General features: G+C 43.1%; 3 protein-coding genes across 3 annotated transcripts; 2 read left to right on the forward strand and 1 right to left on the reverse strand.

Moving 5' to 3' along the window:
• Window positions 1-3,033: 3,033 nt before the first annotated feature.
• LOC308308809 (C-C chemokine receptor type 4-like) lies at window positions 3,034-4,907 on the reverse strand (the record flags this gene model as incomplete). Its single annotated transcript, XM_080754261.1, has 3 exons — window positions 3,034-3,053; window positions 4,004-4,321; window positions 4,679-4,907. 3 exons carry the CDS (start codon window positions 4,905-4,907, stop codon window positions 3,034-3,036), a joined length of 567 nt encoding a protein of 188 aa, XP_080610387.1.
• Window positions 4,908-9,974: 5,067 nt separating this feature from the next.
• On the forward strand, window positions 9,975-10,307 carry LOC308308810 (CDGSH iron-sulfur domain-containing protein 1-like; the record flags this gene model as incomplete). The annotated part of the gene is made up of 1 exon (XM_080754262.1): window positions 9,975-10,307. One exon carries the CDS (start codon window positions 9,975-9,977, stop codon window positions 10,305-10,307), a length of 333 nt encoding a protein of 110 aa, XP_080610388.1.
• Window positions 10,308-11,416: 1,109 nt separating this feature from the next.
• On the forward strand, window positions 11,417-13,234 carry LOC308308812 (integrator complex subunit 11-like; the record flags this gene model as incomplete). The annotated part of the gene is made up of 1 exon (XM_080754264.1): window positions 11,417-13,234. The coding sequence occupies one exon, from the start codon at window positions 11,417-11,419 to the stop codon at window positions 13,232-13,234; it is 1,818 nt and encodes a 605-aa protein (XP_080610390.1).
• Window positions 13,235-13,990: the final 756 nt, after the last annotated feature.

Below are 13,990 nucleotides of genomic sequence, written 5' to 3' on the forward strand. Positions count from 1 at the left end.
ATTGGTGAATTAATGTTTGAGTGTACGCTGATTTAATGACGTCACGTGTACGTCGCTTAACACCTACTCTACAGGAGTTAACAGGTCAGACAATGATGTATTGATTGCGATTTACTATCAAAACCTCCACCGGCTGTCTGTCAGTCAGTCAGTCCGTCCGTCAGTCTGTCTGTCACGTCACACTTTTGCCCTGCTCATATCTCCGCCATCGTTGCCTCTATCCATGTGAAACTTTCCACACACACTCTTGCCTGCCAAACCACAACCTCCACCCATAAATTCTCACATGGCCCTCTTCTAGCGCCACCATGAGGCCGATTCTTGCCAAACACATTTTTGGACACTGCTCCTACAATTTTTGCCCTAAAATCACGCAAATCGCCACACAGTATGTCTACACTCATGTCATCAACATGGATCTGTCCCATATAGTGCCACCATCAGGCCGATTTTTTCAAACACATGTTTGGACACTGCTCCTACAAATTTTGCCCTAAAATCACGCAAATCAGTACACACTTGCTCTACGCTCATGTCATCAACATGGATCTCTCCCATTTAGCGCCACCTTCAGGCCGATTTTTTATAACACATTTTTGGACACTATTCCTACAGATTTTTCCCTAAAATCACGCAAATCACTACACAGTATGTCTACACTCATGTCATCAACATGGATCTGTCCCATATAGCGGCACCATCAGGCCGATTTTTTCAAACACATTTTTGGACACTGCTCCTACAAATCTTGCCCTAAAATCACACAAATCGGTACACAGTATGTCTACTCATCTCATCAACATGGATCTGTCCCATTTTGCGCCAACTTCAGGCCGATTTTTTTAAACACATTTTTGGACACTACTCCTACAGATTTTGCCCTAAAATCACGCAAATCGCTACACAGTATGTCTACACTCATGTCATCAACATGGATCTGTCCCATATAGCGGCACCATCAGGCCAATTTTTTCGAACACATTTTTGGACACTGCTCCTACACATTTTGGCCTAAAATCACGCTGCAACCTGACGGTCGCTTATCTCCCGATTAGGGAGTCTTACTGGTATGCATATAATGCATTCTTTGTTAAAACACCGTTGTGACACTAAAGCGTTGCTGAACTTGGGGTCTGTTTTACATCGATGCCTGTCCGTAGTTGTGAGAGGCGTGACCATGCTCAGAAAAGATAGGGACGAAATGTACACGCGTGACCAGACCAATGCAACACTGTCCCTGTGTATGAGAATGATTCCATTTAAAAAAAAATCTGTTTTATACATACGGGTAGGCCTACAATAATCTACATGTTTAGAATGTTCGTGGGAACAGACCGGGAACCGCAGAACAGACAATAATATTATCAGTAAGCCTCACTAATCCTGAGATAAGCAACCGTCAGGTCGCATACACAAACTTTAGAAGGCAATGGTAGACAATCAGTAGGGAATATGGGAAATGGGACAGATCCATGCTGATGACATGACTTTAGAGATACTGTCTACTGCTTTGCGTGATTTTAGGCCAAAATCTGTAGGAGCAGTGTCCAAAGATTTGTTTTTAAAAATCGTCCTAATGGTGGCGCTATATGGGACAGATTCATGTTGATAACATAACTGTAGACATACTGTGTACCGCTTTGCGTGATTTTAGGGCAAAATCTGTAGGAGCAGTGTCCAAAAATGTTTTGCAAGAATCGGCCTCATGGTGGTGCTAGAGGAGGGGCATGTGTGAAATGAGTGGAGGTTGTGGTTTGGCAGCCAAGGAGTGTGTGTGCAAAGTTTGGCATGGATAGGGGCAACGGTGGCGGAGATATGAGTAGGAAAAGTGTGACGTTAAGGACAGACCGACTGAAAGACAGACAGCCGGTGGAGGTTTTGAGAGTATCTGCGACCTGATGGTCGCAACAAATATTTACTAGAACTGCACTCAAATAAAATGTTTAATAATGTTACTGAAGTTGTAAAAAAAATAAAAATAAAACAACAACAACAACAAATAAACAAACAAAAACACACATTTACGTGAAATGGTTAGCGTGTGAAGTAGCCTATATGGCCTGATACAAGATTGTATACAAAAAACTAAAACCTTTGTTTAATTGAAAAATCACACCCGTGTGAAGTGGAGCTGTGTGTGTGTGTGTGTGTGTGTGTGTGTGTGTGTGTGTGTGTGTGTGTGTGTGTGTGTGGAGATCATGTGTACCGATTTTTGTGACATTTGAAGAAAATATGTAGGAAAAGGAGCAAAAAGTGTGTTTTGGAGAAAATTCAAGATGGCGGAAAATCTATCATGGCGCAAATGGGCGTGGCCTATATGGGGAGATGCGTCATGACCCAAGGAATCCAGGGAAAAAATATTTTTAATTTTCCGACCTACGGTTCAAGAGTTACAGGCCAAAACGTAAAGTGGGGTGTTATGGCGCCACCATGCGGCCAAATGACACAATTATTTTTTATTTAATCCTTGAAATCATTATGAACCTCCTCTCCAAGTCTTGAAACTCTAGCCCCTATGGTTTGCGAGAGACAAATAATTGAATGTGAGTTTTTGCGATTCCCATTATAAGTCAATGGGGAAAATTAATTCACTAATAAATTAATATCAATTAAACTATAGAACCTTTCTCTTAGAAAAGTAATAGCCCACGATTCCCGAGTAAGCCGTTCGATTTGACATATGGCGCGAGTGTGTGGTGGCAAAACTGTGGGACTAGTGGCGTGCCGAAGTTTAGGAAGTTCAGGCTACATACAGACACACACACAGACAGACAGACAGACAGACACACAGACAGACAGACCCACACGGCCACGTATAGGGAGCCTGTGCTTCACACAGCTCCAAAAATGTTACACAGTACGACTTCAAAACATGTTAAACTATATTCTGATAGTAATCATTGCTGTTAGTGATTTTCAGTAACATGTCTTCCTGTTTCAACATCAAATCAAATCAAACTTTATTTATATAGCACATTTACAACAGCTGAGCTGGTTAAAACAGATGGGTTTTAAGTAGGACTTTGGAAACTCCTAGTATCGACTGGGCAGATCTGATGGGGAGGGGCAGACTATTCCAGAGTTAAGGGGCTGTGGCCGTAGAAAAAAGGTGACCCATTCTCTTTTTATATTTAGTAGTACATCTTTTTATGTTTTGTAACTCCCTGTCTTTCTTTGTTGATGCTATTTGTTCATGTGGATACACTAAACATTTTGTTGTATGTGTCATACAGTACGTGACAAATAAACATCACAGTGACAAATAAACATCTTATCTTATTCTATGTTCAGTAACATGGCTCTGTCTCTATGTCTGTATGTTCAGTAACATGAATCTCCCTGTTAAGTGGGTTACGAATGAGAAGCAACCCCACGAAGATCATTTGTCTGCTTATTTATTTGTGTCACTTCCTATTTCATTTATTTATACTGTATCCTCTGTATATCCTTTGTTTATCCTATATCCTATGAGTTCTCCCTCCAGATTGGATGAAATTGTTATCCCGACTTGAAAATGCATTTAAGAGCAGGAGAGACACTATAATGATTAATGATCAGAATATAGAGCTATAAATTACTAAAGTGTTTACTCTTAAACACGTTTTTATTTTAACAATAATATCACTTTATACCTTACATTATTACAACATACATTAATACATACAATACATCCTGAGCCTCTGTTACTTAAGGAGAGTAAGGAGAGAAAACGAAAGAGTGTCCCAAAACAAAACTGTACTGAAACGTTGATTACGAAATTATCCATTCCAGGTACAAGAGAAAATGAAAGTGTCTTTTTATTATGAGTAACAAAACGAAACTACAATGGGTGGAAACTTAAGAAAGACAGTTGACAAGGAAAACCATATCTTTTGGCAAACAAACAGTTTGCCAAAACACAATGAAAATGAAAGTACATTTGTTAATCAATTTTGTTAATTTGTAGAATTGACACATTCATTTGGTTTTAATGCAATTAACTCCACACAATTTTCATCCACACAGGGAGGTTGTTGTGGATTATCAGGCTCTTTGACTCTGTCCTGAGGGATAAGGGTGGTCAGACTCAGAACCTGACACAGCTTACATGGAGCACTGTTCATCAACTCAAGTAGGTTCCTCCTGAACCATCCCCCTACACACAAATACAGGAGGGGTTTGAGACAGCTGTGAGAGTAAGCAATGACCTCTGTGATTTGTAAAGTCAATCTGATTGCCTTGCTGCTTTCACATTCTGTAGAGCCAAGTTTATAGCGAAGCAACTCCAAGGCTTTGAAGAAGGAAGCAACGTTATAGGGCGTCCAGCAGCAGAAAAACGCAGCTACAACAATGAGAACAAAACAGATTGCATTTCGTTTCATGGGCGTTTGGCTCAATTGGAGGCTCAATCGGAGCACACAAATGATCCTTGTGTAGCAAAAACCCATGATGGCCATCGGAATTAGTAAGCCTAGAATGTTCATTTTGAAATGTCCGAAAATAGCCCAGAAGTGACTTTTGTTTTGTATGGTACCATTCTCTGAGGTATTTCTCAAGGAATAGTATAAGGGAGCACAGACTAAAGTTTTGTTTGAATTTGTGGACTCCTGAACCTGATGAAAAAGCAGTTCTGGAAAAGAGCATAAGAATCCAGCAATCCATATAGCAGCAGCTAAAGTAAATCCAATAGATCGTGTGCGTGTTTCTCCTGCAGAAAATACGTGCACTATAGCCAGGTAGCGGTCAACACTCATCAGGGTGACGAAAAAGATCCCACTGTAAAATCCAATAAGGTAAGCACTGAGGACCACCTTGCACATAGGATCCCCAAACAGCCACTGGTCCCGGGCTTGGTGGGCTAGGAAGGGAAGGGAGCACACTAGGAGAAGGTCAGCAATGGCCAGGTTGACAAGGCCCACATCAGTCATGGTATTGATCCTCTCCCTAAATATTTTGACCCAGAGGACAAACACATTCCCTAGAAATCCCAGGACAAAGAAGAGAGAATAGAGCACTGGTAAAAACTTGGATCCATAATCTTCATATTTACATGGGCTGGAGTCATCATTGTCATAGTCAGGATAGTCAGTAGAGGATTCATTGGTTGCCATGAGTGATCTGTTATTGCAGGAAAAGAGAAGGGATTTTATCATTACAGTTTTTTTACAGGCAGTATTAGACCAAGTTTCTTTTTTTTTTTCTTTTTTTTATTGTGTTGTGAGCTTGTAGATCTGCTACTTTTTTTCCGTCACTTTAACACAGCATACATTAGAATTTTTTAGGCATAACACTATAGTTGATAATGCTCATATCCTCATCTGATCTTTGATTGAAATATCAACAAATTCACGTTCAGTGGAGCCAGTCGGACGTCAACGTGACGGCGTCCTGCGCCGGCACAACACCGTCTTTTTGGTGGAGCCCTGGGGTTATGGATAGACTGTTCAAAGTCCTTGACTTTTGCCCACACCATTCCACCTGATTTTATATTGACTGTGTCAATTCTTGTTTCAAAATACTTTTTTGTATTTTGTGCCCATCTCTGACTGGGGGAATGATGCCTAAATCTACTGTAAATCATAAATACATCTTCTTTTGGAGTGCTGTTTTATGTTTGTAAAAAGTAGGCCTACAGTCATTTTACAAAAGGAGAAATAGCTCATTCTCCAGAGCCATTGTCATTCATTCAGTGTGTTCCATTTCTATAATTGTGTTTTCAATTTTGCTCTTCAGTGTTCTGTACATGCTTGGTAGTGTTCAGCCAAAAGCTGCCTTCGGCTGTAAATGAGGTGAATGATTCAGCACCACCACGATGGACAGCGACCGGCCAGCGCGCTCTGATCGAGTGACCCAGCAGCACATTTGACTAAAAGTGAAAGTGAAAGTGAAAGTGGAGTGATAAACAACACACATCATAGCACTCACGCACATTGTGTGTGTGTGTGTGTGTGTGTGTGTGTGTGTGTGTGTGTGTGTGTGTGTGTGTGTGTGCGTGCGTCTGTGTGTCAGTCAAACAATAGTAAAAAGTCTCACCTGACAGTGTTGTTGATAAAAATAGCTTGCGGTGATGTCCGACGTTGACAGGGATGGGAATTGAAACTCGGTTCTGAATTGATCAAGACCTGAAAATCAGTATAGTCTATGATTTGAGCTCCAGTCCAAGTCCAGTAATTTAATCAAATCACTAGTGTACAAAACACTCTATTGTCTAATAAAGTAGGATATTAAGTAACGCCAATATTGTAAGAAGTTGATAAAATATTCTGAGGAGTTTTCTCAGGCAGCTGTTCCCAGTGTAATTCCTCAGTCACACTAGTGAGGAAAGCTATATACAGACAGACAGACAAGGAGGAACCACACCCCACATGATCTCAGGTTACTTTTAGCACACTCAAAACACTCCCCATTACTAGACCTGACATGTGCCAGACAAGGCTATAAGCTAAGGATAAATCAAACATTTCAATTGCAAGGAAACCCCAGTTTGGTATGTATGGGGTCAAGAGGCCTAAGGGGTCCAATTTGGTTTCTAACTATCAATAATTTAGCTGGAGACCCCCTGGAACTACTTCAAGGACCCCTGGGGGTCCCCGAACCACTTTGAGAACCACTGTTCTACGCCACTGGCACACGAGGGATACAGTAGATGAACTGAGAGGCAAACTGGAGCCAGATGTTTGATGGAATGCTAGGAGTCTATGAAAGCCTGCTGGACCAATGGAATTTCCACGGTGGTTCTGAGTGTGGTGCAACACTAACTTGCAGGGCGGCGTATGGGGCATACAAGGACATCCTCAGAGAGTCCAGGGAGCACTGCCAATCTTTCCTGTAAATGTCATGTCATTTCCACAATGATTGGGGTGTACGCTCATTTAATGACGTCACGCATACCTCGCTAAACACCTACTCTACTGGAGTTAACAGGTTCAGACAAAGAAGTATTGATATGCATACAGCCTCGTTCCTTTGTTAAAACATCCTGTTTTGACACTATTGGTAAACGTTGTCGAGGTGTGAACTCAGGGGCTGTTTTGCATCGATGCATGTCCGTGCGTGTGAGAGGCGTGACCCTGCTCAGAAAAGATACAGGATGGGGTGTACACGCGTGACCAGACCAATGTGTAGGAGTGTGATTTTCAAAATATTCAAGAGGGTTTATTTCAGTTTCAGTTTGATTCACTCATACAGGTAAGAATGTTTAGAATGTTTGTGTGACGTGCTCTGCACTGCAAAACGAAACTAGACAGTGTCAGGAACTGGTGGTGTTTTAGGACCCATGTGCAGGAACTCAGACAAGGCAATAGTTGAAGGTCACAAACTTAAGTTTACTAATAAAAGACATTGATAATACAACTCACAGAAACACTCAATAACTGAACTCATAACTAGACACTGAACAGAGGACCTGACATACACTTATGACCCAGCACTGAACACACACAGAAACACAGTCTTTATAGTCTCAGCAGCTCGTCACCAAACCAGGCTCAGCTGGCCCTCACAGGTGACTGCACTCAAGGCAATCAGACTCCTGGAGCAGAGCAAGGGAGGGCAGAGGCACACTCATAGGCAAACAGTCACATGGGCTTACTGTAGAGGCCGTGGTCATGACAGACAGGTACAATTCTGAGAAATAAATGATGTATTGTGATGTCACGTGAAGCTTGATCAATCCTCAAGCATCAATGCACCACTCCGCCATTGACTTTTGTGGTTTTTGGGTTACTCTAGAAACAAAAATCACACCCAGTGTGAAGTGAGCAGTGCTTTGTATTGTGCAAGCCCACTTAGTTGTCCCCAGCCACTTTTTTTGGCACCCAAAACTAGTTCATGTTTTTTGAGTTAGAAATGCAGTTAAAACTTCAACTTGTTGCGACCGTCAGGGAGCAGTTTACTATGAAAACCTCCACCGGCCGTCCGTCGGTCGGTCGGTCGGTCGGTCGGTCGGTCACACGTCACACGTCACACCTTTGCCCTGCTCATATCTCCGCATCAGTATATAGGGCTTGTTTGTTTATTGTATGACATCACGCCACATCATCAGCTGTGGACTCTGTGATGTCATCGTATCTCCATATATGGCCATCTCCGTATATGGAGATATAAGTCGTCCATGCCCAAGTATGGGCTGGTGAGGTCAGACTTTGTGTGATGCGTAGGTTATCTCCATATATGGAGATTCAACATTCCAGGCAATGCTCTCTTCCCTGGTGAGAATTGCCCCTTTATATAGGGCTTGTTTGTGTATTGTATGACATCACACCACATCATCAGCTGTGGACTATGTGATGTCATCGTATCTCCATATATGGCCATCTCCGTATATGGAGATATAAGTCGTCCATGCCCAAGTATGGGCTGGTGAGGTCAGACTTTGTGTGATGCTCAGGTTATCTCCATATATGGAGATTCAACATTCCAGGTGTAACTATGGCTGCCCGTATGACGTGAGAGGTGGAGGTTGTGATATTTGTGGAGATAAGCGACCAACGGTCGCTTATCTCCCGATTAGGGAGTCTTACTGGTTATGCTTTACACAGTTATGTGTGCTTTTCGTTACCATTTTGTATACTTTTTGAAAAAACAGCTGACTATTTGTATTACTGCTTGCAATATAAATAGTTCAATGGACCTTTTCCTGTAACCTTTTTGTAAACCCAAAAGTCCATTGAGTTCAATGGAGGAGTGGTGCGAGCTTGGTGGTGCCGTGGCCCCATAGCCAAATGAGGTGACTAGAGACTAGTCATCTAGTCATTTTGCGTTACTTTTTGAAGCGGTGAAAGCCGCTTCCAAGGAGTGGCTTTGTGTGTCCCGTTCATGTCCATATATGGTCATTTCAGTCCAGAATGAACAGGTTTTATCTGTCCCGTACGTCCAGAATATGTGTGTAATGTCCGTCCCGGTCTGATGATTGGATGATTAAAAATGTCCAATGAGACCATACTTTGAGGATTGGTCAAGCTTCACATGACAATTCGGCCCTCCAGATAAAATCATTAATTCATTCAGAATTGGAAGAATGTATAGATCACAGAGTTCATAGGTCTAGAACACATAGAATAAAAGTTCACCGCTTCACTTCGAACCGAGGTTTGATTTTTCCTCTTTGGCTGGCCCCATAGCCAAATATGGCAACATTCATACCCATAGACAGCGCTATCATCACCCTACTTGAACGCTCTGCTGGCGCAATAACTAGAAATAATCCTTAATCCTTAATTCCTATGAAACAGTGTGGGCTCGCATGAAACACCATGTATGGGCACAAAGATTTACCCTTTGGCTGCTCCTCATTGGCTAAGGGCCCTGCCTTTGCGCTATTGGTAATTTCTTTGAGGAGAATAAACTTGACCTATAAAGTTTTGGTATAACATACTGGTCTCGCCTTTCAGCGAGCCCACAATGATAATACATGATGTAATACAACTACAACAACAAAAACATGAAATACATTTTAGTATGTATGATTATTGTCTTTCGAATATGAGAAACTGGTACCCAAAATGCAGTGTTGAGTATAAACTCAGCTGGATCACGGGCTTGTCAGTTGGCATCTAATATAGCTCGAGGCGTCTGTCCGTGCCCAAATATTCCCGAATATGGAGATGACATCATATTGATGACATCATATTGATGACGTCACAGACTGTTTAATCTCAAAACCATTACGTCTCTGTCATACTCTGTCAAATCAGTGCTACGTATGTGTGACGCATCACTTTGGGAGGGGTTTGGGGTATATAACTAATCGCGTGGACCGCCGGGCTGACCTTTCGCTGCTGCATTTTTGTCGTACCTGCGATAAAAACATGAGTACATGACAACCACATGTTTTTGCTGCAATCACAATCGGAATCAGAATCAAACTTCAAACGTCTTTTTCATGCGCATTCCGTCATTTGGTAGTTTTTGTGGGAAGAGAGAGGACAGCGGTAGACAGTAAAAAGCAGGAGAACAAAGAAAACAGGTCAAAATAATACAAATCGAATCAAATTATGAAGTTGATATCAAGAGAGCAGTTGGTTGTGGCAGTCCCGGTGGCTCTGGTAGCAGCCACGGCAGGTTTCCTGGCGGGTCGGTACCTGGGCAGACACAGTGGCCACAAGAAGTGCCAGCGGGTCAACACGTGCATCAGCAAAGACAGCCCCAAGGTGGTCCACAGCTTTGACATGGAGGACATCGGCACCAAGGCCGTCTTCTGCCGCTGTTGGAAATCCAAGACGTTCCCGTACTGTGACGGCTCCCATAACAAGCACAACGAGGAAACGGGCGACAACGTTGGACCGCTCATCATTAAGAGACGTACGCCGTCGGCGGAGAATATGTAAGCCTAAAGGAACGTCTGTATGCTCCCTCGACTGTCTGTTTGTTCCGTCAACCATCTCCCCCCAACCCATCCCCAACCCTATAAGCAGAGAACAAAGTCCCCTGGTGCCTAAACCAGCTTCTCACCCTATTGAATTTCAAGGACCACATTTGATAATGTATTTGGCCACTGAACCCCATTTGATAGGACTTTTTAGCTGTGCAAACTGCTCCAACATTTCACTCTGTTTTAGTATGGAATGTATTACGAATGAATGGAGATCCGTCCTCATACACATAAAGTAACTGATGTCATGTACAGAATGGCCCATACAAGGAGATATTATGCAGGTGATTTTTTTTTCTTCCATCTCTGGGACCTCAGCGTACAATGGAAAGTCTTTTGTGTTAATTTACAGGCCAGTCCCAGGACCGGATCGGATGTTCAGAATCATTGTGTTGTGTAGATCGGCTTCCGTCTATAAAACGTGCTTCTCGATTATTCAGGGACAATTGGATGGAACCATTGTCATGGGTTGCATTTGTAGTCCTAAACGGCCATGTTGAGGACCAACACAGGTTTTTCAATTTGTCTGATTGGCAGAACTAATGTTCTACAGAACACCTGTGTTGGTCCTCAATATGGCTGGTGTAGGACTACAAATGCAACCTATGAATGTGATAATTGCAGGGGGTTGAAGAGTGGGGTTGATTGAAGAGGGCCGGTTTGACCTACTTTGGTATGAAACTTTGGCTATTACATCATTAGTATACTGTCAGGTGATGATCAGTTTGATTGCTCCTACCATGATGTTGTCAAAATACTGTCCAATCGGTGTGCAGCTGTGAGGAACCAATTTGAGAGAGTTTATGTGTAATAATAAATATATGTGGGAGCCCTTTTTGACTCATTAATACAGTTACATCCATGGCGGCAGCTGTGCTGATAATAAATAGCTTTTAAAAATCTATAAAGCCCCTGTAATAAGAATACTTTGTATGCATAAAAATGAAGACATTAAGCAATTGTTTGTAAATTGTTATTCTGTGCAAAACAAGTCAGTCTGCTTGGCCAACATATATTTTGCACCCATCGGTCTATTAACTTCTATTGATTAGACAAAGAACCGCCATGCCTGAAATAAAAGTAACACCATTGGGTGCTGGACAGGACATTGGTCGCAGCTGCATCCTTGTGTCTTTTGCAGGCAAGAACATCATGCTTGACTGTGGGATGCAAACGGGACACAATGACGATAAACGTTTCCCCGATTTCAGCCACATAATGCAGAACGGACGTCTGAACTTGGATTGCGTGATCATCAGCCATTACCACTTGGACCATTGTGGTGCTCTGCCTTACATGAGTGAGATGGTGGGCTACAATGGACCCATCTACATGACCCTCCCCACCAAAGCCATTTGTCCCATTTTGCTGGAAGACTTCCGGAAGATGACTGTTGACAAAAAGGGAGATGGAAACTTTTTCACTGTGCCAATGATCAAGGATTGCATGAAGAAAGTGATTCCGTTATACCTGCATCAAACTGTGCAGGTGGACCATGAGCTGGAGATAAAGGCTTACTATGCAGGCCATGTTCTTGGAGCAGTCATGGTGCTCATCAAAGTAGGGTCACAGTCTGTGGTCTACACTGGAGATTATAACATGACGTCCGACACACATTTAGGGGCTGCATGGATTGATAAGTGTCATCCAGACCTCCTCATTTCAGAGTCCACATATGCCACCACCATCCGTGATTCAAAGATATGCAGGGAGAGAGACTTCCTGAAGAAGGTGCACAAGACAGTAGAACGAGGAGGAAAGGTTCTCATTCCAGTTTCAGCCCTGGGAAAAGCACAGGAAATGTGCATCCTATTGGAAACATTTTGGGAGAGAATGAATCTGAAGGCCCCAATCTACTTCTGCACTGGGATGACAGAGAAGGCCAATCACTACTACAAGTTCTTTATAACATGGACCAACCAGAAGATTCGTAAGAACTTTGTACAGAGAAACATGTTTGACTTCAAGCATATCAAGGCCTTCGAGCACTCCTATGCAGATAATCCTGGGTCTATGGTGGTGTTATCCACGCCGAGTATGCTGTCTGGTGGTCAGTCTTTACACCTTTTCAAGAAGTGGGCCAGTGATGACAAGAACATGATAATCCTTCCAGGGTTTTGTGTTCCAGGGACAATCGGAAACAAGGTCATGAACCTGAACGGGCAGCGGAAGCTGGAGATGGACGGCAGAACGTTGGATGTGAAACTCCAGGTGGAGTACATGTCCTTCAGTGCCCACGCAGACGCCAAGGGCATCATGCAGCTCATCCTCATGGCAGAGCCTCGGAACGTGCTGCTGGTTCACGGGGAGACCGTGAAGATGCAGTTCCTCAAGGGCAAGATTGAACAGGAGTTCAGCATAAACTGCTACATGCCAGCCAACGGAGAAACTGTGACTGTGACCACCAACCCTAGTGTACCAGTGGACATCTCACTCAGATTGCTCAAGAGGGGAATGGGCCACGGGGGGCCTCTTCCAGATCCCAAGAGACCTCGGACCATACACGGAACGCTGATCCTGAAAGAAAACAGTCGGAAGTTGGTTTCACCGGAGGAGGCCTTGACAGAGCTGGGCCTCAAGGAACACAAGTTACGCTTCACCTGTGACGTGCAGCTCCAGGACCCCCACAGTGACCCTGACGTCCACGGAATTTGCGCACACCTGGAGAGTGTGTTAAAAGGTTTCACATTCAAGTACCTCCCTGACAACACAGTCACGGTGAAGTCTATAGTCATCAAAGCGGGCACTTCAGTTAAAGACAGCAACACAAGGGTTCTCAAGCTCTCCTGGAATTATCAGGATGAAGAATTGGGGAGCTATCTTTTTACGCTCCTGGAAAAAGGGCTTCCCTCTGGACAAAAGTCAAATTCACTAAACCTTTAGTGAAAAAAGAAAAGAAACAGGAATTAACCACTTAAACCCCAGTCTCCCTGTGCTGTGGGGAACATTGGTCAAAAATAACAAATCTACAAGCTCACAACACGTGGCAACTATTTTTGAAAAACAGATTTGTTGTAAAGCGGTTTGAGTACACTAAGACTGGAGGGGTTCAGTGATTAAACTTCATCACAAGATCATACTGCTACTTCATTTGGGGTCAGAGTTGTCTCGACAAATATGCACATTATGGTCATGCCTGACCGCAAAGCCTGCATACACAGACGGACAAAACGATTATTTTCGATTATGTACGATTACATGATCGTTTTGTCCGTCTACCATGTAGACAGAAACACACAATTTGCGATTGGTGAGGGGTAATTAATCACACAACCTGCAATTGTGTTGCCATATGTTTGTGATTCCCAAACGAAGTTTTGATTGCGACCTTCAGGTCGCATTACTATCAAAACCTCCACCGGCTGTCTGTCTGTCCGTCACGTCACACTTTGCCCCTACTCTTATCTCCGGCACCGTTGCCCCTATAGTGTGTGCCAGCGCCTACGTCATTGTAGTCCTTAGCGGCCATTTCTTGGGTAAAAACACAGGTGTTTCAATTGTTTGATTGCATAGAACTAATGCTATAGTCTAATCAGAACACCTGTGTAAGGCTGTGTTGACCCAAGAAATGGCCGCTCTTAAAACTACATTTGGCCCACCCTATGCACACACACTCCTTGGTTGGAAAAACAAAACCTC

Source organism: Nannobrachium achirus, assembly GCF_963921795.1.
Source record: "Nannobrachium achirus genome assembly, chromosome: 23".
Lineage (NCBI taxonomy): Eukaryota > Metazoa > Chordata > Actinopteri > Myctophiformes > Myctophidae > Nannobrachium > Nannobrachium achirus.